The sequence below is a fragment of the Lemur catta genome, chromosome 10, assembly GCF_020740605.2.
Source record: "Lemur catta isolate mLemCat1 chromosome 10, mLemCat1.pri, whole genome shotgun sequence".
Classification (NCBI taxonomy): domain Eukaryota; kingdom Metazoa; phylum Chordata; class Mammalia; order Primates; family Lemuridae; genus Lemur; species Lemur catta.
In genome coordinates, this window is record NC_059137.1 from 14769671 (window position 1) to 14787194 (window position 17524).

At 51.2% G+C, this 17524-nt stretch overlaps 1 protein-coding gene and 1 pseudogene across 5 annotated transcripts in view; one reads left to right on the forward strand and one right to left on the reverse strand.

Annotated features, from left to right (window-relative positions):
* Positions 1 to 17524, reverse strand: part of GSN (gelsolin) — a 58157-nt gene that overhangs the window by 34137 nt on the left and 6496 nt on the right. For 2 of the 5 annotated variants that reach the window (XM_045562773.1, XM_045562771.1), the window contains exons 2-3: positions 11448 to 11496; positions 11250 to 11329 (exon numbers count right to left, since the gene is read on the reverse strand). The exons of 1 other annotated variant lie outside the window; for it this stretch is intronic. Coding sequence is in view for 1 of the 4 variants with exons in the window: in XM_045562770.1 (XP_045418726.1) it covers positions 6138 to 6179 (42 nt within the window). In the remaining 3 variants the exon portion in view is untranslated. Of the gene's footprint in view, positions 1 to 6137; positions 6239 to 11249; positions 11330 to 11447; positions 11497 to 17524 lie in introns of those variants that run through there. 2 more of the 5 variants (XM_045562772.1, XM_045562770.1) reach the window with 2 other exon arrangements.
* LOC123645654 lies at positions 10784 to 11370 on the forward strand (annotated as a pseudogene).

Genomic DNA, 17524 nt, shown 5'->3' on the forward strand with positions numbered 1-17524 from the left:
TGCAACAGGCCACAACACAGACGAACCTTGAGGACATTATGTCCAGTGAAATAAGCCAGTCACAGAAAGGCATGCTGTGTGATCCCACTTATACGAGGTACCTAGAGCAAACTCATAGAGACGGAAAGTAGAACGCCGGCGCCAGCACGTGGGAGGAGGAGGAGGGGAGAATGCAGAGCTGCTGTTTAATGGAGACAGAGTTTCAGTTTTGCAAGAAGAAAAGAGTTCCGGAGACAGGTGGTGGTGCTGGTCGCACAACACTGTGAATGTATTTCATACCATAAAACTGTGAAAGTAAAGCAGCAAATTTTATGTTATGTATATTTTGCCACAATAAAAAATATTGGGGAAAAAAATGCTGGTTTCCTTCCCCTCTTCCTGAGAGACAATGAGCTGTCCAGAGGTGATGTAGTGCAGGTGACCCAGGTGACAAGCAAACCAGCCCATCTCTAAGAACATTCAGGCCCTGGGACTCAAGGACGTTGAAAGACACAGCAAAAGGTAAATAAGGTTTGCGCACAAGGTCCCCGCCACCTGTCTGGGGATCAAGTGCCTCCTTCACCGGGACCCACCAGGGTTGGTGGGAGCTTCCCCAGGACAATCATCATCCTGATGGGAACAATGCGCAGGATATCAGATGACGGTGCTGTGTCCCTCCTCCTGCTGGCTCCGAATGAAGCCCTTCTCTGTCCCCAAGCGTCCCACAGCCAGTCACAGCCAAGATATCCTCCTTGCTGGGCTGTGGCACAAAGCGCAAGCCCATGGCAGGAAGAACTACCTGAGAGAGACAAAGGGGGCAGGTGTAGGGAAGAGGCAAGAGACAACAGACTCTAGGAGTGCTGAGCCTGAAATGCCAAAAATGACCGACCAGGTGAAGGATGAGCCACCTTCAGACCAAAGGAATACAAGGCAATGTCCAGGGATGAACTGGGATGGAGCCCAAATCCTTACCACTGGGGGACTTGGGCAACTGGTACCTTCTATAGCACTTCAATTTCCTAATCTGTAAAATGCCCTGATGATTCCTACCCTGCGGGGATGGAAGGAGCAGCGGGTGCTCAGTTACCATAACATCCAAAGATGACCCCCCAGCATGTGTCTGGACCCTACTCAAACACAGCTCACTGGCCCCCACACTCACCCTTGACCTCTACCTCTATGTCTTTGAATCCAAGGCAGGGGAGAGCTGGAAGTTTCCAACCAAGGCTAAGCGACCTGGGGTGGTGGCTGGCACCAGGGATGGGGACGCATCCCAGTAGGGGACCTCATGCCCACACATCTAAAGAGCCAGCCTTGCTACCCCATCCCTTCCATGCATCTCTCCTTATGACACCCCCTTCCCTCCTCCCTGAACTTGGCCTCTTCTGCACCACCCAAAAGAACAAGGGCTCTGGACCCCAGGCCTGTCATGTACTAGCAAGGTGATGCTGAGCAAGGGACTCAGCCTCTCTGAGCTTCAGTCTCCTCAGGTACAGAATGGCCAGGCTCTCTCACAGGCTTGCAGAATTTGATAAAACTGGCAAATCAGAGAAAAACTCCAATAGGGACATGGGGGTCGGAGAATGCAGTTGTCCCTGGGTATCCGTGGGAGATTGCTTCCGGGACCTCCCTCACACACCAAAATCCCAGCATGCTAGACGCCGTTATATAAAATGCCAGTACAATATTTGCATATAACCTATGCACACCCTCCTGTATACTTTAAGTCTCTCTAGAGTACTTATGATACCTAATACAATATTAGTGCTATATAAATAGTTGTTATGCTGTATCTTTTAAAATTTATATTATTTTTGTATTGTTATCTTTCTTTGTTTTTTCCTGAATATTTTCCATCTGTGGTTGGCTGAACCACAGACAGGGTACACGGAGGGCCAACTGGACAAAGTAGCAGATATGTAGAATGAATAAGTCTAGAGATATAAGGTACAATATGAGGATTATACGGAATAAAATTGTACTATATTTTGGGATTCGTGCTAAACAAGTACATTTTAGCTGCCCTTGCTTAAAAAAAAACGGTAGCTATGTGGGATGATGGATATGCTAATTTTCTTCACTATAGTAACCTTTTTACTATTTATATATATCCCGTAACATTGCGTTATATACCTTAAATATACACAATAAAATTTATTTTTTAAAAAAGGAAAACTCCAAATACTATAGCATGAGTAGAGATTCTTTGCAATTTATCTCAAACTGTTAACTACAATAGCATTATCAGAGGTTCAGATATTTTATTGCTAATAGTCCTTTTAATTCTAAGTTGTTGGGTTTTTTTAAGTACTTTCCTCCCTTTTAACCCAAACAGAGGTAGAGTACTAGAATGCTTTTCTTCCTTTCCCGGCTCAGAGGATAATCATAACCAGAGAGAAGATTTCAACGAGACCCGGCACATCAGACACAGAGGCCATCACAGAGTCGGGCTCTGAAATTGGCGCTGCCTTCTGCTCCCAGGCATGCTTTAGGCCTCACCTCCAACCAGGTACCTGCCCCGTCGCCAGCATTGTCCTCTAGGTGCCTGTCCCTCTGGGGGCTTCTAGAACCCTCTGGGATACCCTTGGAGGCAGGACTCAACCAGGGTCATCCCACCAGGATAGCACATGAGGACTGAGGTCAGAGCCGACAGTCTCAACCCCACCCTCTCCCCACTTTACGCCCACTTCCCACCCCCACACCCAGCAAGGTCCTGGTCCAGTGTCCCCATCTTTTCCCTGGAATCACAGCACCAGCTTCCTCACTGCCTTAAACTCTCCCTCCACCCAGTCCATTATCCATAGAGAGTGCATCATTGCCTGCTCTAGACCCTTCCATGGCCCCCAGTGCAGACAGAAAGAAGTCAGGGCTCCGAGGCTTGGTCCTCTATGATCTGGTGCCCATGTGCCCTCGTAGCTCCATCACCCACTGACCCCCCAACAACATCCTCTGCGCCATCTCCCTTTATAGCCACATGACCTCAATTTCCTGCCTCCAGGAGACCTGGGGTCTAGCCTTGGCTCTGCCTCTCTGTATGACCTGGGGCAAGCTCTTTGGCTCTCTGAGCCTCAGTTTCCTCAACAGGCTACCAGGGCTCCTACGCAGATGAGACAAGATAAGGTAGTGAGTGCCGGGTGCCAGGAGGGCTCACGTTAGCTTGCAATCCACCGCCCCCTCGCCTGCAGGCCCACCCCTCCCTACAGCAGCTGTTAGCAATCTAATTCCTCAACCTTAACAGCAGCGGCTGCAGCTCTCCCTCTCTCTCCTAAGCCCGGAATGCAGACATGCTCACAGCCAGCACCGGCAGCCAAGGAGGGGAGCGGAGGGAGGCAGCTTAGAGGAAAATTACTCAGCTCCGGCCCAGCCAACACTGGCGCTCACAGCTGCCGTGGAGAGCAGGGACCTGGGGGCCTGGCAGGCCCTTCCTGTGCTGTGGACTTGGCCCCAAGCCCTGACCCCTGTCTGAGCTGGTGGGATGGCAGGGGGCACTCTGGGCCCCCCCAGTCCTCCGGGACACTCCCACTCTTTGGCATCCAAAGAGACAGGGAGGATAAAACACAAGCAGGCCTTTGTGAGGAGGAGAAAATGGGCTCCTGCTCGCTGGGGCCCAGGCACTGACACAGTGCAGGACCCCAGATGCAAAAGGGTCCCACGGTGGCCTAGGAGCCTGCCCAGTGGCCATATCTCAAGTCCCACACCCTGAGTACCATGTCCCTGCATCATACACTTTGTCCCATGGCCAGCATCGCACATACCACGTGACCGTGCCACAGACCAAGCCCTGAGCTCCCCACACCTCATCCTGCGTGTCTCCCATGTAGCTGCATCCCATGCCGCTTATGCCCTGGGCGATTCTTCGTGCACAGTGTCACATCTGTCATGACAGACCGTACCTTGTACCATCTTTTGAATCCCATGTCCATCATGCCAGGTCCTATCTCTTGGAAGTATGTGCCATAAACCTTGTTCTGGATCCGTGAATTGTGTCCCTTGCTCCATGACATGGGGAGGGGAGGTGGAGGGGCAATGTAGTGTCATGGTTGGGGAGGACAGGCTCTGGGACAGACTCCCAGCCCGACCAACTATCGCCTATGCCACCCTGCAAAAGTTCCTTCCCTTCGCAGTGCCTCAGTTTCCGCAGTCATAACATGGAAAGGACATCAACACTCACCGAACAGGGTTGTTGTGGGGATTAAAATAGATAATGCACTTACAGTGCTTCGCCCAGTGCCTGGCACAGAGTGAGTGCTTTAAAATGATTGCTAGGACGGCTGCAACCATGCCTGGGCATCCGTGTGACGTCCTGCGTGCCATGTGCCGGCCTCTCACAGCCCCAGCCCTGTGGTGCACCAGACACTCTGTGCACATTAGTGAAACTCAAACAACAACCTAAGCGGAGGGTACGATTATCCTCTGTCACACAGAGGAGAAATCCAAGGTTCAGGGCAGGCCAATAACTCACATGAGGTCACAGGGCCAGAGAGGCTCAAGCTGGCATGCAAAGAGACCGAAGGCAGATTCGTGGTCGGCGTGGGGTGGGAGTGGAGATTGACTGAAGCACGAGGGATCGTTTGGATTATAGTGGTGGTTGCATAATTGTAAATTTACTAACAATTATTGAGTTAAAAAAGATGAATCATGTGTATGTAAGTTATATGTAAATTTACATATAATAAATGTGTAATGAATTATGTAAAGTATTTTTCAACAAAGCTGTTGACAAGAAAAAGTCCATGCAAGCAAAAGCCAAAGCTCTCACCAGGAGAAATGAGCTCTCTGCAAGTCAGTGGAGCTGTTCTAGCAGAGGCTGAGCAACGCTTGGAGGCCCAGCTGGGAGTAGCCTTGAGCCACGTGGTCCCCAAACACGGTGTGCAGGGGTGCGGCAGAACCTCCCAGGGAGGCAGGAAAAGTGTAGCTTTCCAGACAGACCCCCAGCCCCTAAGTCTACAGGTCTCAGGTGGGGCCCCGGAACCTGTGATTCAGGAGTTCAGCCAGGACTGGGAACCACTCTTCAAAGCCCAACATCCTGCTCGCACTCTTGGGGAAACTGAGGGTAGGCAGGAGAGGGGAAGTGTCAGACCCAGTTGATCAAAGGTGGGAGCACCGGGGCTAGAACTGGGGCCCTTCCTTTCCTCCTGTCTCCATTCCCCACTCCTCCCCCTGCCCTCAGCCTCCTGGTGACTCAGGGCTCTGACTCATCCAGTGGCACCACAGAGGAAACTTCTTAGGAAAAACAATCCCCAAACAATGCTTTCCCTGATCTGGGGAACAGGATCGGCCAGGGAGCTAAGAGAGCACGGGGAGGGAGAACACCTCAGACATGTCCTCTCCTCTGGCCACTCCCTTACGTGGGGCCCCAGATAAAGATTTTCCCACCCTGAGTTTCCCCAGCTGTAAATAACACCTCCAGCTGCGCACAGGAGCTCCTTATGGACAGGCAACGCAAGTACTTTATAAGCACTGTCTTGTGGAATCCTCCCCAAAACCCACGGCTGGCATCATCTCCTTTTATAGATGGGGAAACTGAGGCTCAGAGAGGTTCAGCCGAAGGTTATACAGTCAGGAAGTGCAGATCAGGACTTGAATCCAGGGCCCTCTGGCTCTGAAGTCTGACTCTCCTCCACACCTTTAAAAAATACCTACTGCACACAGTGGTATGATCAGTTCTCACCTGCCAGGTAAGGTGAAGGGCCACAGGAGGGGCTCAAATCACGAATTTTCCCCTTTCTTTCCCCCGCTGTGTCAGGCCTGCCCGGGGACTTCCAGGACAGTGGGGAGCACACACATGAGCCTTGATCGTCACTGAATGGCCGTGGGCGGTGGGTGCACAAAGCAGGGAGGGCCCACAGCCCGCCCGAGCCACGCAGAGGCGCATCTGAGCAGAGCCTTGAAGGATGAACAGAGTCTTAGGCATAGGAAAGGCAAAAGCAAAGGCTCAGAGGTGTGGCCCGCAGAGAATGTAAACAGTGTGGAAGGAGTGGCTGGGGTTGGGACAGTGGAGGAGTTTTAAGCGGGGAGCATAGGATTGAAACTGGTTTCTGCAGAGGGCCTGGCTGGTGGCTGAACTGGGAGCCGGGAGGGGGGCTTCCCCTCAGACCTCCCTGGCACCCCTCCTCTGAGCTGGCTTTGGGGACCACCCCAGATGCCTGGCTACTCACCCCTAGGTCAGAACTGCCCGGGAGGGCTTCCTCCTTGGCCATGGCGAGGCTGGGCGTAGGGAATGTGGGCCTCTCCTGGTGCAGGCCAACCTAATCGTATCGGCCTATAAATAGGACACTGAGGCTTAGTCTGAAATAGCTGTGCCAGCCCAACTCCACGGGCATCATGGCACGCACAGTTCCGGAAATGGTCCTTCTCTGCAACACAATTAAAACCCAGAACTTCCTCAGGAAACCATTGTTCACACTGCTTTGCTTCCTCAGGCAGGAGGCAGTGGATCTGGGTGGAAAGCCCCCCCATCTACTGCTGACCACTGGAGGGGTGCCTTGTGGCCCCCTTCCTGCTTCTCCCCCTCTGAGGTCCCTGGTCGCACCACTACCACTCTCTGGGCCTCAGTTTCCTCAAATGTAAAAGGAGGTTGGACATGATGCCCCTGGGGCACTTCTCGCCAGGATGCTCCCTGGAGTTGTTCTGGGGGAGCCCCTGCCCCCAAATGCCCATCCCATTGGTACCCCTTCCCCAGTCAGCTTGCGAATTTTTAAATTATTGGCATTTTAAAAATTAGAATTACAGTATGCATTTAAGTCAGGGAGAAAGGAACAGTTCCAGCACCTGCCACTGAAGTACTGGTGACCTTGGATAAGCCACTGTCCCTCTCTGGGCCCCAGATTCCTCAGCCATAAAATGAAGGTGCTGGCAGGATGATGCCCAAGGTCTATGAATTCTTTTTTAGTATTTTTTTTTCTTTTTTTAGAGAAAAGGTCTCACTTTGTTGCCCGAGCAGGAGGGCAGAGGCATGATCATAGCTCACTGCAACCTCAAACTCCTGGGCTCAAGGGATCCTCCAGCCTCAGCCTCCTGAGCAGCTACTACAGATGCACACCACCACGCCCGGCTAATTTTTCTATTTTTTGTAGATGCGGGGGCTTGCTCTTGCTCAGGCTGGTCTCCAACCCCTGAGCTCAAATGATCCTCCTGCCTGGGCCTCCCAAAGGGCTAGGATTACAGGCGTGAGCCACCACACCCAGCTTTTGTTTAGTATTTATGAGAACCCAGCCAGCCACAGTCTGCCAGCCTTGTGCTGAGTACTGGGGAGAGAGACAAATAAAACCTGGGCCAGCCCTCCGTCCCCAGCCCTGTGCTGGATCCCAGTGGCAAAGGCATTTCCAAATCCTCGATGTCCCACTAGAGGCCTCTTTTGGGCCTGCTGAGGACACTTTGTTTCTAGTTAAGATTACAGATTTATGGCCACAGACAAGGACTCCCTGACAGGGGGAAAGTAGGGGCAGATTACCATACGGACTGGGCCATTACCATCCGACAGGGACACAAAAATAACCTAGCTATCACTATGCACCAGGCATGTGCTAAGGACTTCACTTCCCTGTCATTTAATCCTCAGCAACCCTATTGTCACCCCCATTTCACAGATGAGGAAACTGAGGAGTGAAGGGACTTGTCAAGGGGCACAGAGCAAGTCAGGGCCAGAGCGATGCTTCAGGCTCAGACCTGTTTGCTGCTGGAGTCGGGGTTTAACACACTGCAGTGCTGCAGTCAAACAGCTCTGGCAGCCCAGGCTGGCCGGCTCACGGGGGCAGAGCAGAACTAGGGTGCGCAACAGAGAGGGGCACTGAGGACTGTGCTCTGTGTGCACAGTGGGGGGAGTGATAAGGCTTCACCGGTGGGATTCATCCTCTGACCAGCTCCCAGCACCACCCTCGATTGTTCTGAAATCTCATTGATCAAGTCACTCCTCAGCTCAAGGCCTATCCATGGCTCCCTGGCACCCACAGGATTGAGACCTGGCATTCAAGGCCTCTCCCAACTCGCTCTCCCTGTCATCTCCGGCCACTCCCCACCTCCACGCCCACACTCCTGCTTCAGCTGCACTGCTCACTAGCCCCGGAGCACAGCGGGCTCCTGCAGGCAGCCAAGCCTTTGCACACACAGCCCTCTTGCCTGGAATGCCCAACTGCCCCTTCTCAGCCTAGTGTTTGACTCGAGAAGAGGAAAAGCCCTCCGTGGCTCCCTGGGTCCCTTGGCACTTATCCCAGTGCACCCTGGGCGTCACCCAGTCTCTGTCTTGGCTTAGAGTAGCTCTCTGGGGGCCGGGCGACATCTCATTCACCTCCCCTCTCCAGTGCAGAAGCTCAGCAAGAGCTGGCCGAGCAAATGAAAACATGCAAAGAGCTGAGAGTCCTGGGAAAGACATTTCCCAGGACGGCCTAACGCCCAGGCTCCTAAGGAGGTGCAGCGTGAGGACGCCCCTCTGTGGAAGAACCGAAAATTGCACCCTCAAGGCTTATCAAGGGTTCTGATACTGAAATCTGGGCAAGTCTGTCCTCTGCTTTAAAACCTCCAGTGGCTCCCAGTGGTCTATGAAATCCAAACTCGAGGGTCTGTGTGACCTGGGTGCTGCCTGGTCCCCAGGCCCTTCTCCCTCCATGCCTCCTCCCTTCTTTCAGTTCCTCGAGGCCACCCCAGGCTTGTCCTGCCTCGGAGCCCCACCCACGCCATTCCCTCTGCTCCTCCCTTCCCTGCTCACCCAGCCGCCTCCTGCTCCCTCTCCAGGTCTCAGCTTTTTCAGGGAGGCGTCCCTGATCTGCCTGGACAAGATCTCGCCACGCCCCCCTAATCCCACACACTCCCGCAGCCCGAACGTCTCCTTCACATTGCAGCTGGACAAAGAATCAGTCATCTACTGCAAGAACCAGGAGGTATGGGAAAGACGTGCTCTTTGCTGACTCTCCAATGCCCAGCTCCCAGCCTAAATATCTGTCAAATGAGCTCATGAATGAATGAATGCATGGATGAATGAATGAATGCATGAAGAAATAGATGAACCAATATAGGTAACTCAAGACAAGAAGGTGGTCAGGATCCTGGTGAACATTTGAGGCAGAAAAACAGAGCCCTGACTAAGAAGGTCAGAGAGGTAGGAAATAAACCAGGCAGTGCAGCCTCCCAGAAGCAGAAAGGAGGGAGTTTCTAGAAGGAGTAGGTATCCAATGTGCTAGAGACATGGTACCTGGAGTCCTCAGGAAAACTCCACTGAATTGGACATCAAGGATGTAACTGGGGCCTCCCTGGCTGAACCCAAGTTCAGTGGGGCAGGCGTGCTGGTACGTCGCAGGGGGCAGAACACTGAAAGGGTGAACAAGCAAAGCTCTCTGTTGATGGGCTCTCGGCTAGGCCTGAGCCAGCCGGGCCCTGCAGGGCCTGCAGAGGACAGGGCTCCTGTGTCATAGTTACTGAAAGGGGCGGCCTTGCAAAAATAACAGGAAAATACCTAATCCTACCATTTCCCCAGTAACAGTTAAAGATCAATCTCACTAACAGGTACCCTGCAGGAGTTCTGTTTTGCACAGCTTCTGCAAAGAGCTGAATGAACGGAAAAGAGACATAAATCTCTCTCTTTCAAACTTGTTTTTTGAGAATCTGCTCTTTACAACCTAAAATTCCATTTGTCGGGGCAAACAGAGATCGCAGATAGCCCTGAAGCTGAGGAATAGCCTTGATTTTTGTTCCTGAGCGAACAGCAGTGTGCGAGCTCCAGGCCTCAACCGTATCTCTAGGACAGAGTCACATCTGCTGTGATAATCCCTTCTCCAAGGAAAGGCAGGAGAGCCACCTCTTGGGCTTTGACATCCTTGCAGATTTTGTTATCTACCTGCCGCCAAGAAGAAAGGAAGGAACGGATGCAGCAGTTTCTCCACTGTACCTGCCATTTTTACAACCCCCTTTAAACAGCCCCAATAGCCGGTTTTCAGGACAAGCACATTCTTCCTTTTTCCACCTCCGTGCTGGTCTTTTCCCTTCTCCCCGGGGAAAAGTAAATAAACTTCTTCTTTCTACCCTAATCTTTGTCTGGAGAAATGTTTCTCAAAACCTGGGTACACCAGCATGCTCCACCCTAACACAGCAGCGTAACACTCTTTTTGTCGATGGGTCACTTTGAAGCAATCTGGCTTTGGGGGTTGTCGGGGCTCAGTCTCCAAAGCAAGAGCATCAGAACCAGGATTCAGCCCTCGGTCCCACTTAGGGGGCAACATCAGGGCTGCCCCTTTGTCAGCAGAACCCTCGGGCAGCGGCTGCAGTGGGACGAGTCCCCTCTCCAGGCCCAGCAGGCCTTCTAGGAATCCCCAGCTTTGGGACAAAGCATCCTGGGGACCCTCAAACGGCCCTTTTATCCGAGCTTTAGAAGACGGCTCTGGCTGTGGTTTGCTCAAGTCACCACCTGGACGCCAGCCGGGCCGCAGTGATGCATCGGTCCTTTGGGCAGGAGACTGACGGCATGAGCTGGGGGGTGTTCTCCCAGCTCTGCGCACAATTGCTCAGTGGAAATTCTCCTCTGTTTCGGTGTTGGAAGCCAGGTTATCCCCCCCAGTAGTGATACTTCCTGTTTTACAGTTCATGAGGCCCGTTGGCATCTACAGGAGTGTTGGGCCCTCACGACAACTTTGTTAGGTGAGCAGGGAGGGGACTAAGGCACAGAAACTGAGGCCCAAGCCAGGAGGTGAACCGGGTGTCCTGGCTTCCAGCCCAGGACTCTGCACTCCACTCCTGGCTTCCCAGCATCCTTCAGTGGGTCACCTGTGAATGTGATAGCCAGGTGGGCCCCGCCCAGCCAGCTGTCCCTGGCGGCATGACTCATCGCCCTACCCATGACTCACACAGCTCAGATGCTCCTCTGGTCAACAAGCCTGGAGACTGGGCAGCCTCACCCTCACTTTTCTCACCTCGCCAAAGCCTCGGGGAGAATTCCTGCCCCTCCTCCTCATGGGGAAGCTACCCCTCCACAGAAGAGGCCGTGAGAGGGAAAGCAACTCTGCTAAAGTCACACACAGAGCAAGCAGCATACGTAGCTGGGGGCAGCCAGCCACCCGGGCACCCAGCCCAGTCCCTGCCTCCTCCCCATAGAATCACCCTGGCCCGGCCTCCCTCTCCAGGGTGGGTGACGAGCAGAAGCCTTATTAGGAAACCCTCAAGGACTCCCTCTGAATCCACTGTGGCTACCAGCGGCTGCTCCCATCCCTGGAGTCCCTCCAACTCCCCTGGGCAGCCAAAGCTGGGTTTAGGAGGGCAACGGGTGTCCGCGCTGCTCTACCTACCTTACAGGGCTATGCTGGGTGCGGGAGAGCTGCTCCTGCAGAGGGGCTGTGGCCAAGGAGAAGGGAGTTATCAGCACCACCTGTAAACAAAGGGCCCAAGAATCTCAGCATGGGGGGTTAAAGATCACCTGATCACATCCCCAAGTGATGTTTCCATGTCCTCCCTCCCCCACCAGGGGTCACACAATCACTACTTACACATCCCCAGCAATGGGGCACTCGCTTCCTGCCAAGGCTGCAGGACCTGCTGTTGGAGAGGTTGGCTGGTTACAAGAATTGTCCTTAGGATGTGCTAAACTCTCTCTCTCCTTGTGCCTTTATACCTGCTGGCCCTGGCTCTGCCCTCAGGGGTCACCCAGGACAGGTCTGTCCCTTCTTTCCCGACGGCTCCTTGGAGAGTTGAAGACAGTGATCCTGGGCCCCTCGAACCTTCTACAAGTTGTGTACCCCCTTTCCTCCAGCTCTTCCTGAGACCAGGTGTCCAGTTACCTCACTCCCTTCCCTGATCTGCTCCAGACAAACCCTGTCCCACTAATAGCACAAAAGCCAGAATGACACATTCAGACAAGCTCTACCCAGGGTAGGGCAAGCATCACTCTGGATATCATGCCTCTACTAATCTAATCTAAATTACCATTAGCATTTAAGGCAGCCCTATTGCATGGCGAAATTCATGAGGTTTATAGTCACACTCAGAGCAGTGGTCCAGGACTCTGGAGTTATACAAACTGGCCCCCACTGAACCTGTGTAACTTGAGCAAGCAACACCCCCTCTGTGAATCTCAGTTTCCTTCTCTGTTCAAAGGGGATAATATTAGAATATACAATACGGTAAAATATGTCAAGGGTTTTTTTCCACAATGCATATGTTACTCTGATTATTAATAATTAAATTTCTAAGTCTTTTTCCTATAAATTGTATCTTTCTCATCCTACGCATGTGCAGTTTGGGAATCCAAGCTGTTGACATGTCACATTCCCACCTCTATGCCTAAGCATTGCTCTATTATTATCCAACTGCTCTATTACTGAGCAAGACTGCACCATCACTGTCTAGTGATGAGAATTTCTCTCCTACCAGGCTGTAAGCTCCTTGGAGGCAAGGGTTCTGCATGCTTCACCTCTGAAGCTTTGGCATGGCACATGTCCTGGCCAATGGCAGGACCAGTGGGCATTTGCTGTGAGTGAATGAAGGACCATCCTACATCAGCCCCATCCTGGGTTAGGTAGTTCAGCCCTCCTACCTTGCAAGGACAGCCCGGATCTTCACCCCTCCTCACTACCCAGAGTTCCAGTCATCTGCATTCAGGGGGGCAGCTGAGCAAGCTGGTTCCTGCTCACAGTGGAAAGTTTCTCTGCCCAAACCAGACTCTCCAAGCCAAGGGGTGAGTCCAAGATCCCAAATGCAGCAGGGCCATGCAGGCTCCTGGGATTAAGGCACAAACAAGCCCTGTTCTCAGCCTGACAGTAAACGATGCAGACGTTCCTGATGATTTCTGCATTGTGAGTGACAAGGTAACTAGCAGCAGATCTGGAGTCACGGTATCCAAAACCAGACAGGTCAGAGGTCAGATGCTTATCTGGGCCCCAGAACCTGGTGTTAAATGGTACCTCTGTGGGCCTTTCTCAGAAAGTCCTGCAGAAACTTCCTAGTTCCAAGGGACAGGTCAAAGCAGAGTTCGGTTTTATTGTTCCTGCAAATGACTGATGACCTCCCACAGTTGGTTAACTCTGTATGAGCACGAGCCTTTCAAATCCAGCCCCTTCCTCTTCTACACACCCCAAATCACACTGTCAGCCTCACTTGTGGTGCTGGAATCACAACATCGTGCCAGTTCAACCCATGCCTGCCTGTGGAATGTACCCTCTTCTCCCCACCCCACTGCAACATCTTGGTCCACGGCAGCATGACCTCTCAGCTCGGTGACTGCAGACGCTTCCTAATGGGTCCTCCTGCATCCTTTCTCTGCCCTGCAAGGCAGTCTTTTCAGAGCAAGCCCAGACCAGGTCACTCCTCTGCTCGGGCTCTACCATGGCTGCCCCAGGGCCACAGATAAAATCCAAGATCCTTAACAAACTTTTCAATCCTTCATGATCGGCCTCCCTCAGCTCCTTGAGCCTCAGCTCTCATCTATTCCTGTCTTCCCCCCACCCATGGGGCTCTAGCCCTACACAACTGCACTCTCTGTTCCTGGAGTCCTCCCTGTAATCTCTGCACAGACGCTTTCCTCTGAGTCCCCACAGCAAAGCAAGGACACAGGCTCAGAGAGGTGAAGTAATGTGCTCAGGGTCACACAGCTAAGATGTGTGAGCATTTCCCACCAAGTCAGGCTGCTTCCCCTAGGGTCTCCCCTGTCATACTCTGTTGTCATAGTCTATTTCCAAGTCAGCCTCCCCCATCAGACTAAGATCTGCTCCCATGTATCTCGGAAACTAGCCTAAGGCTGGGACCAGCACAGCTCAAGATTCAACAAGGGAAGAAACCAGTGAATCACATGCATGCACATGTGCATAACACATGGTCCCACAGAGCTGGCTAAGAGTGCAAATGCTGCCATCTACGGGCAAGAAGAACACTACACTCCCCAAGACTTGGACATCAGGAGCCCCAGAGTTTTCAAACTTGGTTGGGTTTAGAATTAGCCCCAACTACCTCTAAGTTGGTCTGTTTTCCATTTTGGACCTTGAGGCTGCAGCAGCTTAAAAACAAGGTCCACAAACCACGGACTATAGTTCACCGCCCACACACTCCAGATGGAGTCATAAGAGAGGTTTCATTCCAGCACTCACGATCCCAGCCCAGGGCTCTCGCTCAGTGCCTGTTTGCTGAATTAAATCTCAGAGAACAGGAAGAGGAGGCACCTTCTCATAGAGTTGGGGAAAGGCTGGCCTTTGGGTGGCGAGCCTGCCACTAGTGAAAGTGTGCAAGCCCCCACAGAACCCCATCTGTCTGGGTGGCTAAAAAGGAACTTTCTGCTTTGGGGGTGGGGTGGGGAGAGACTGGAACAGAGATTTTGGGGGGTTTTTTTCTCCTAAAAGACTTCTCCCAGCTCACTTCCAGGGGAGGACCTTCAGATTTGGTGGGAGAACATGACATCTGTCCATTCATGCCTTAAGGGTTCAAATGGCCACCCTCAGTAAGAATAGTTATCATTTGCTGTGCACCTTCCAAGTGTCAAACTCTACAAGCATCATGTCTCATCCTCACGATAACTCTGCCAGGCAGGTATCAGGGTCCCCATTTTGCAAAGCAAGGACACTAGCTCAGAGAGGGAAATAACATGCTCAGGGTCACACAGCTAAGATGTCTGGCCATCTCCCACCACGTCAGACTGCTTCTCCTAAGTCTTCGTCTCACTAAATTTCAAGCTATAAGGCTTGAGAAAAACAGAAAGTTGTGGTTGCTCTAGATCAGGGGTCAGCAAATTTTTTCTGTAAATGGCCAGGCAGTAAATATCTCAGGCTTTGCAGGCCACATACCCTGTCTGTTGCCTATTCTTCCTTGTTTGTTTTTTGTTGGGTTGATTGGTTGGTTTTGTTTTGTTCTATTCTGGTTTTTTTGTATGTGTGTATTTTTGTTTTGGTTTGCTTTGGTTTTGAGGGTCTTGCTCTGTCACCCTGGCTGGAGGGCAGTGGCATCATCATAGCTCACTGCAGCCTCAAACTCACGGGCTCAAGTGATCCTCCCACCTCAGCCTCCCAAAGTGCTAGGATTACAGGCATGAGCCACTATGCCTGGCTTTGTTTTTGTTTTAATAACCCTTTAAACTATAAAAACCATTCTTACCTCAGGGGCATAAAGAAACAGACTGAGGCCTCCCCAGGGCTATAGTTTGCATCCATAGATACACAAAGAATGATGCTTATAATCATAAGTAGAAAACCTTCTGGTGGAAATGTTTATCTAAGTCAAATGCTAGGTTCCTCGGCTGTATTCCTCCCCCTTCAGATAGCTTCCCACTGAGTCACTCTCTCCTACGGAAGGGCCCTACTTGCTCCACAATTAGGCAGCAAAGTATTTCAAGGGCTGTTCAGATTCTGAAAACTCATAGCTGTAGACCAAATAGATATTAATAAGTCAGATATCAAAGATAAGACATTAAGAAAAGATTTGGGCCAGGCACAGTGGCTCATGCCTATAATCCCAGTACTTTGGGAGGCCAAGGCGGGAGGATCACTTGAGCCCAGGAGTTCAAGATTACAGTGAGCTATGATTGGGCCACTGCACTCCAGCCTGGGCAACAGAGTGAGACCCCATTTCAAAAAAATAAAGTAAAATAAAAACTAAGAAGAGATCTGGGCTCTAGGCTGGACCCTGTTATTATTACTGGCTCTTTGGCTCCGAACAAGGCATTTACCTCTTAACTCCCTTATCTCTTAAGTATGGATTCTAAATTGATAACAGATTGATTTCAAATTTTACAACTCAAAGCGCGATCCCTGGACCAGCAACGCGGGCACCTCCTGAGAGCTCACTGGAAATGCAGTCTCAGGCCTCACCCTAGGCCTACTGAACCAGAATCTGCATTTCCACAGAATGCAGGTGATTTGTGTGCACAGCAAGACTGAGATGCTCTAGAACATTTTTTACAACATAGTATTAAGTCTCTGACCTATCACCAGTACCGGTGACCTCATAAAGCACTCCACTCCAGGACCAATTGACGCACCAAGACCTATCATCGGATCTTACAATAAAACCTTAGGGAGATAGACAAGTAGACCTGGGGGAAGAGAGAGTGCCAGTCCCCATTTTATAGAGTGGGAAAGGATAGGTTAGGGAGAGAAATGACTTACCCAAGACCACACAGCCAAGACAAACTAGGGGTATGACCATGGTCAAGTTCCTTAATCTTCCGAGGTCTTAGATTTGATAATAATGGAAATAATTTGATTTAGGAGAGTACCTTTGACACCTCATAAGTGGTAGCGTAGCAGTCAGAGGGCTTGCTGTATGCTCTGGGGCTTTCACTTGCTCTCTCTGGGCATGAGTATCCCTGGCCATGGAGTGCGGGGGTGGGGCCAGGTGACTCCCCAGGGCCTGCCATAAAAGAGTCTGGAAACTTTGTTTTGAGGTGAGGAGGCAAACAGGAGAGGCACCCTCTGCCAAGAGTCACCACTATCACAACAGTCTCTGAGCCTGGGAACACAGTGCCAAGTCCTTCAGTGCTAAATGTGGAGGCAGGAGTGACCCAGCGTGACCACCAGCCACGCACCCCCTTGGGGGTCACCTCAGCTGGCCACCATGGGCTGGCAGGGATGCTTAGAATGTAGTCCATTTTACAGATGGGGAAACTGAGGCCTCGAGAGAGGCCAGGGTTTCTTACCAAAGCAAAGACTTTTTCCCTTCAGTTGAAAATGATATAGGTCTACCCTGTATTAAGAAAACCCAACATATGAACACACAGATGTGCGCAAATGATTGATTTGGGAATAATCAGTCTCTTTACCAATAGTGTGTTCTGTTTCACAAACAGATTCATTACAAAAAGGATTCATCCCGGGCTTCGATGGCAAGACCCCCTCCCCCCAGGGTGGAGAGGGTTGCCAGACAAAATACAGGAGGCCCAGTTAAACTTGGATTTCAGATAGACAATGAAATTTTTTAGTATAAGTATGTCCCAAATATTCCAGGGGGCATACAAATGCTAAGCAATTACTCATTATTTATCGGAAATTCACGTTTAACTGGCATCCTGGTTTTTTTTTTTATTTGCTAAATACGGCAACCCTAAAGGCGGAGCCTGAAATTCCACATTTCTAAAATGCTCTCAGATGAAGCCCTAGTACGTTTAAAATACAATTTAAATCTATGACAACTGAACTTTTTGCAACCATGAATTTGTGTGTTCTTTTTTTAAGACCACCAACAAGGCTGGGCAGGCAGCTCCCACCTTCTAAAAGAGTACAGAAAGAAAGCAGCCACTGCAACAGGGACCACGCTTTCCAAGAGAAACAGAGATGCCATGGGGGAGGGGAGCTGTGAGGGGGACAGGATACCAGGCTCGCCCACAAAAAAAGCCTGTTTTACCTCCTGAATGACACAGTTAACTGGACTACCACTTCCTGAACTGAAGCTCAGGAAGCCAAGAACACACAGCCAGTTCTTCTCTGAGGCCATAAAAATGGGAATGATCTGTCCCTACCTGCTTACTTCCTTTATTTATTTATTTATTTATTTATTTACTGCTGCTATAAACATTCAACCTACCTGCTTACTTCTCAGGGCAGTTTGGAGTCAGATGAGATAATAAAAACTCCCCGCATCTGAATGA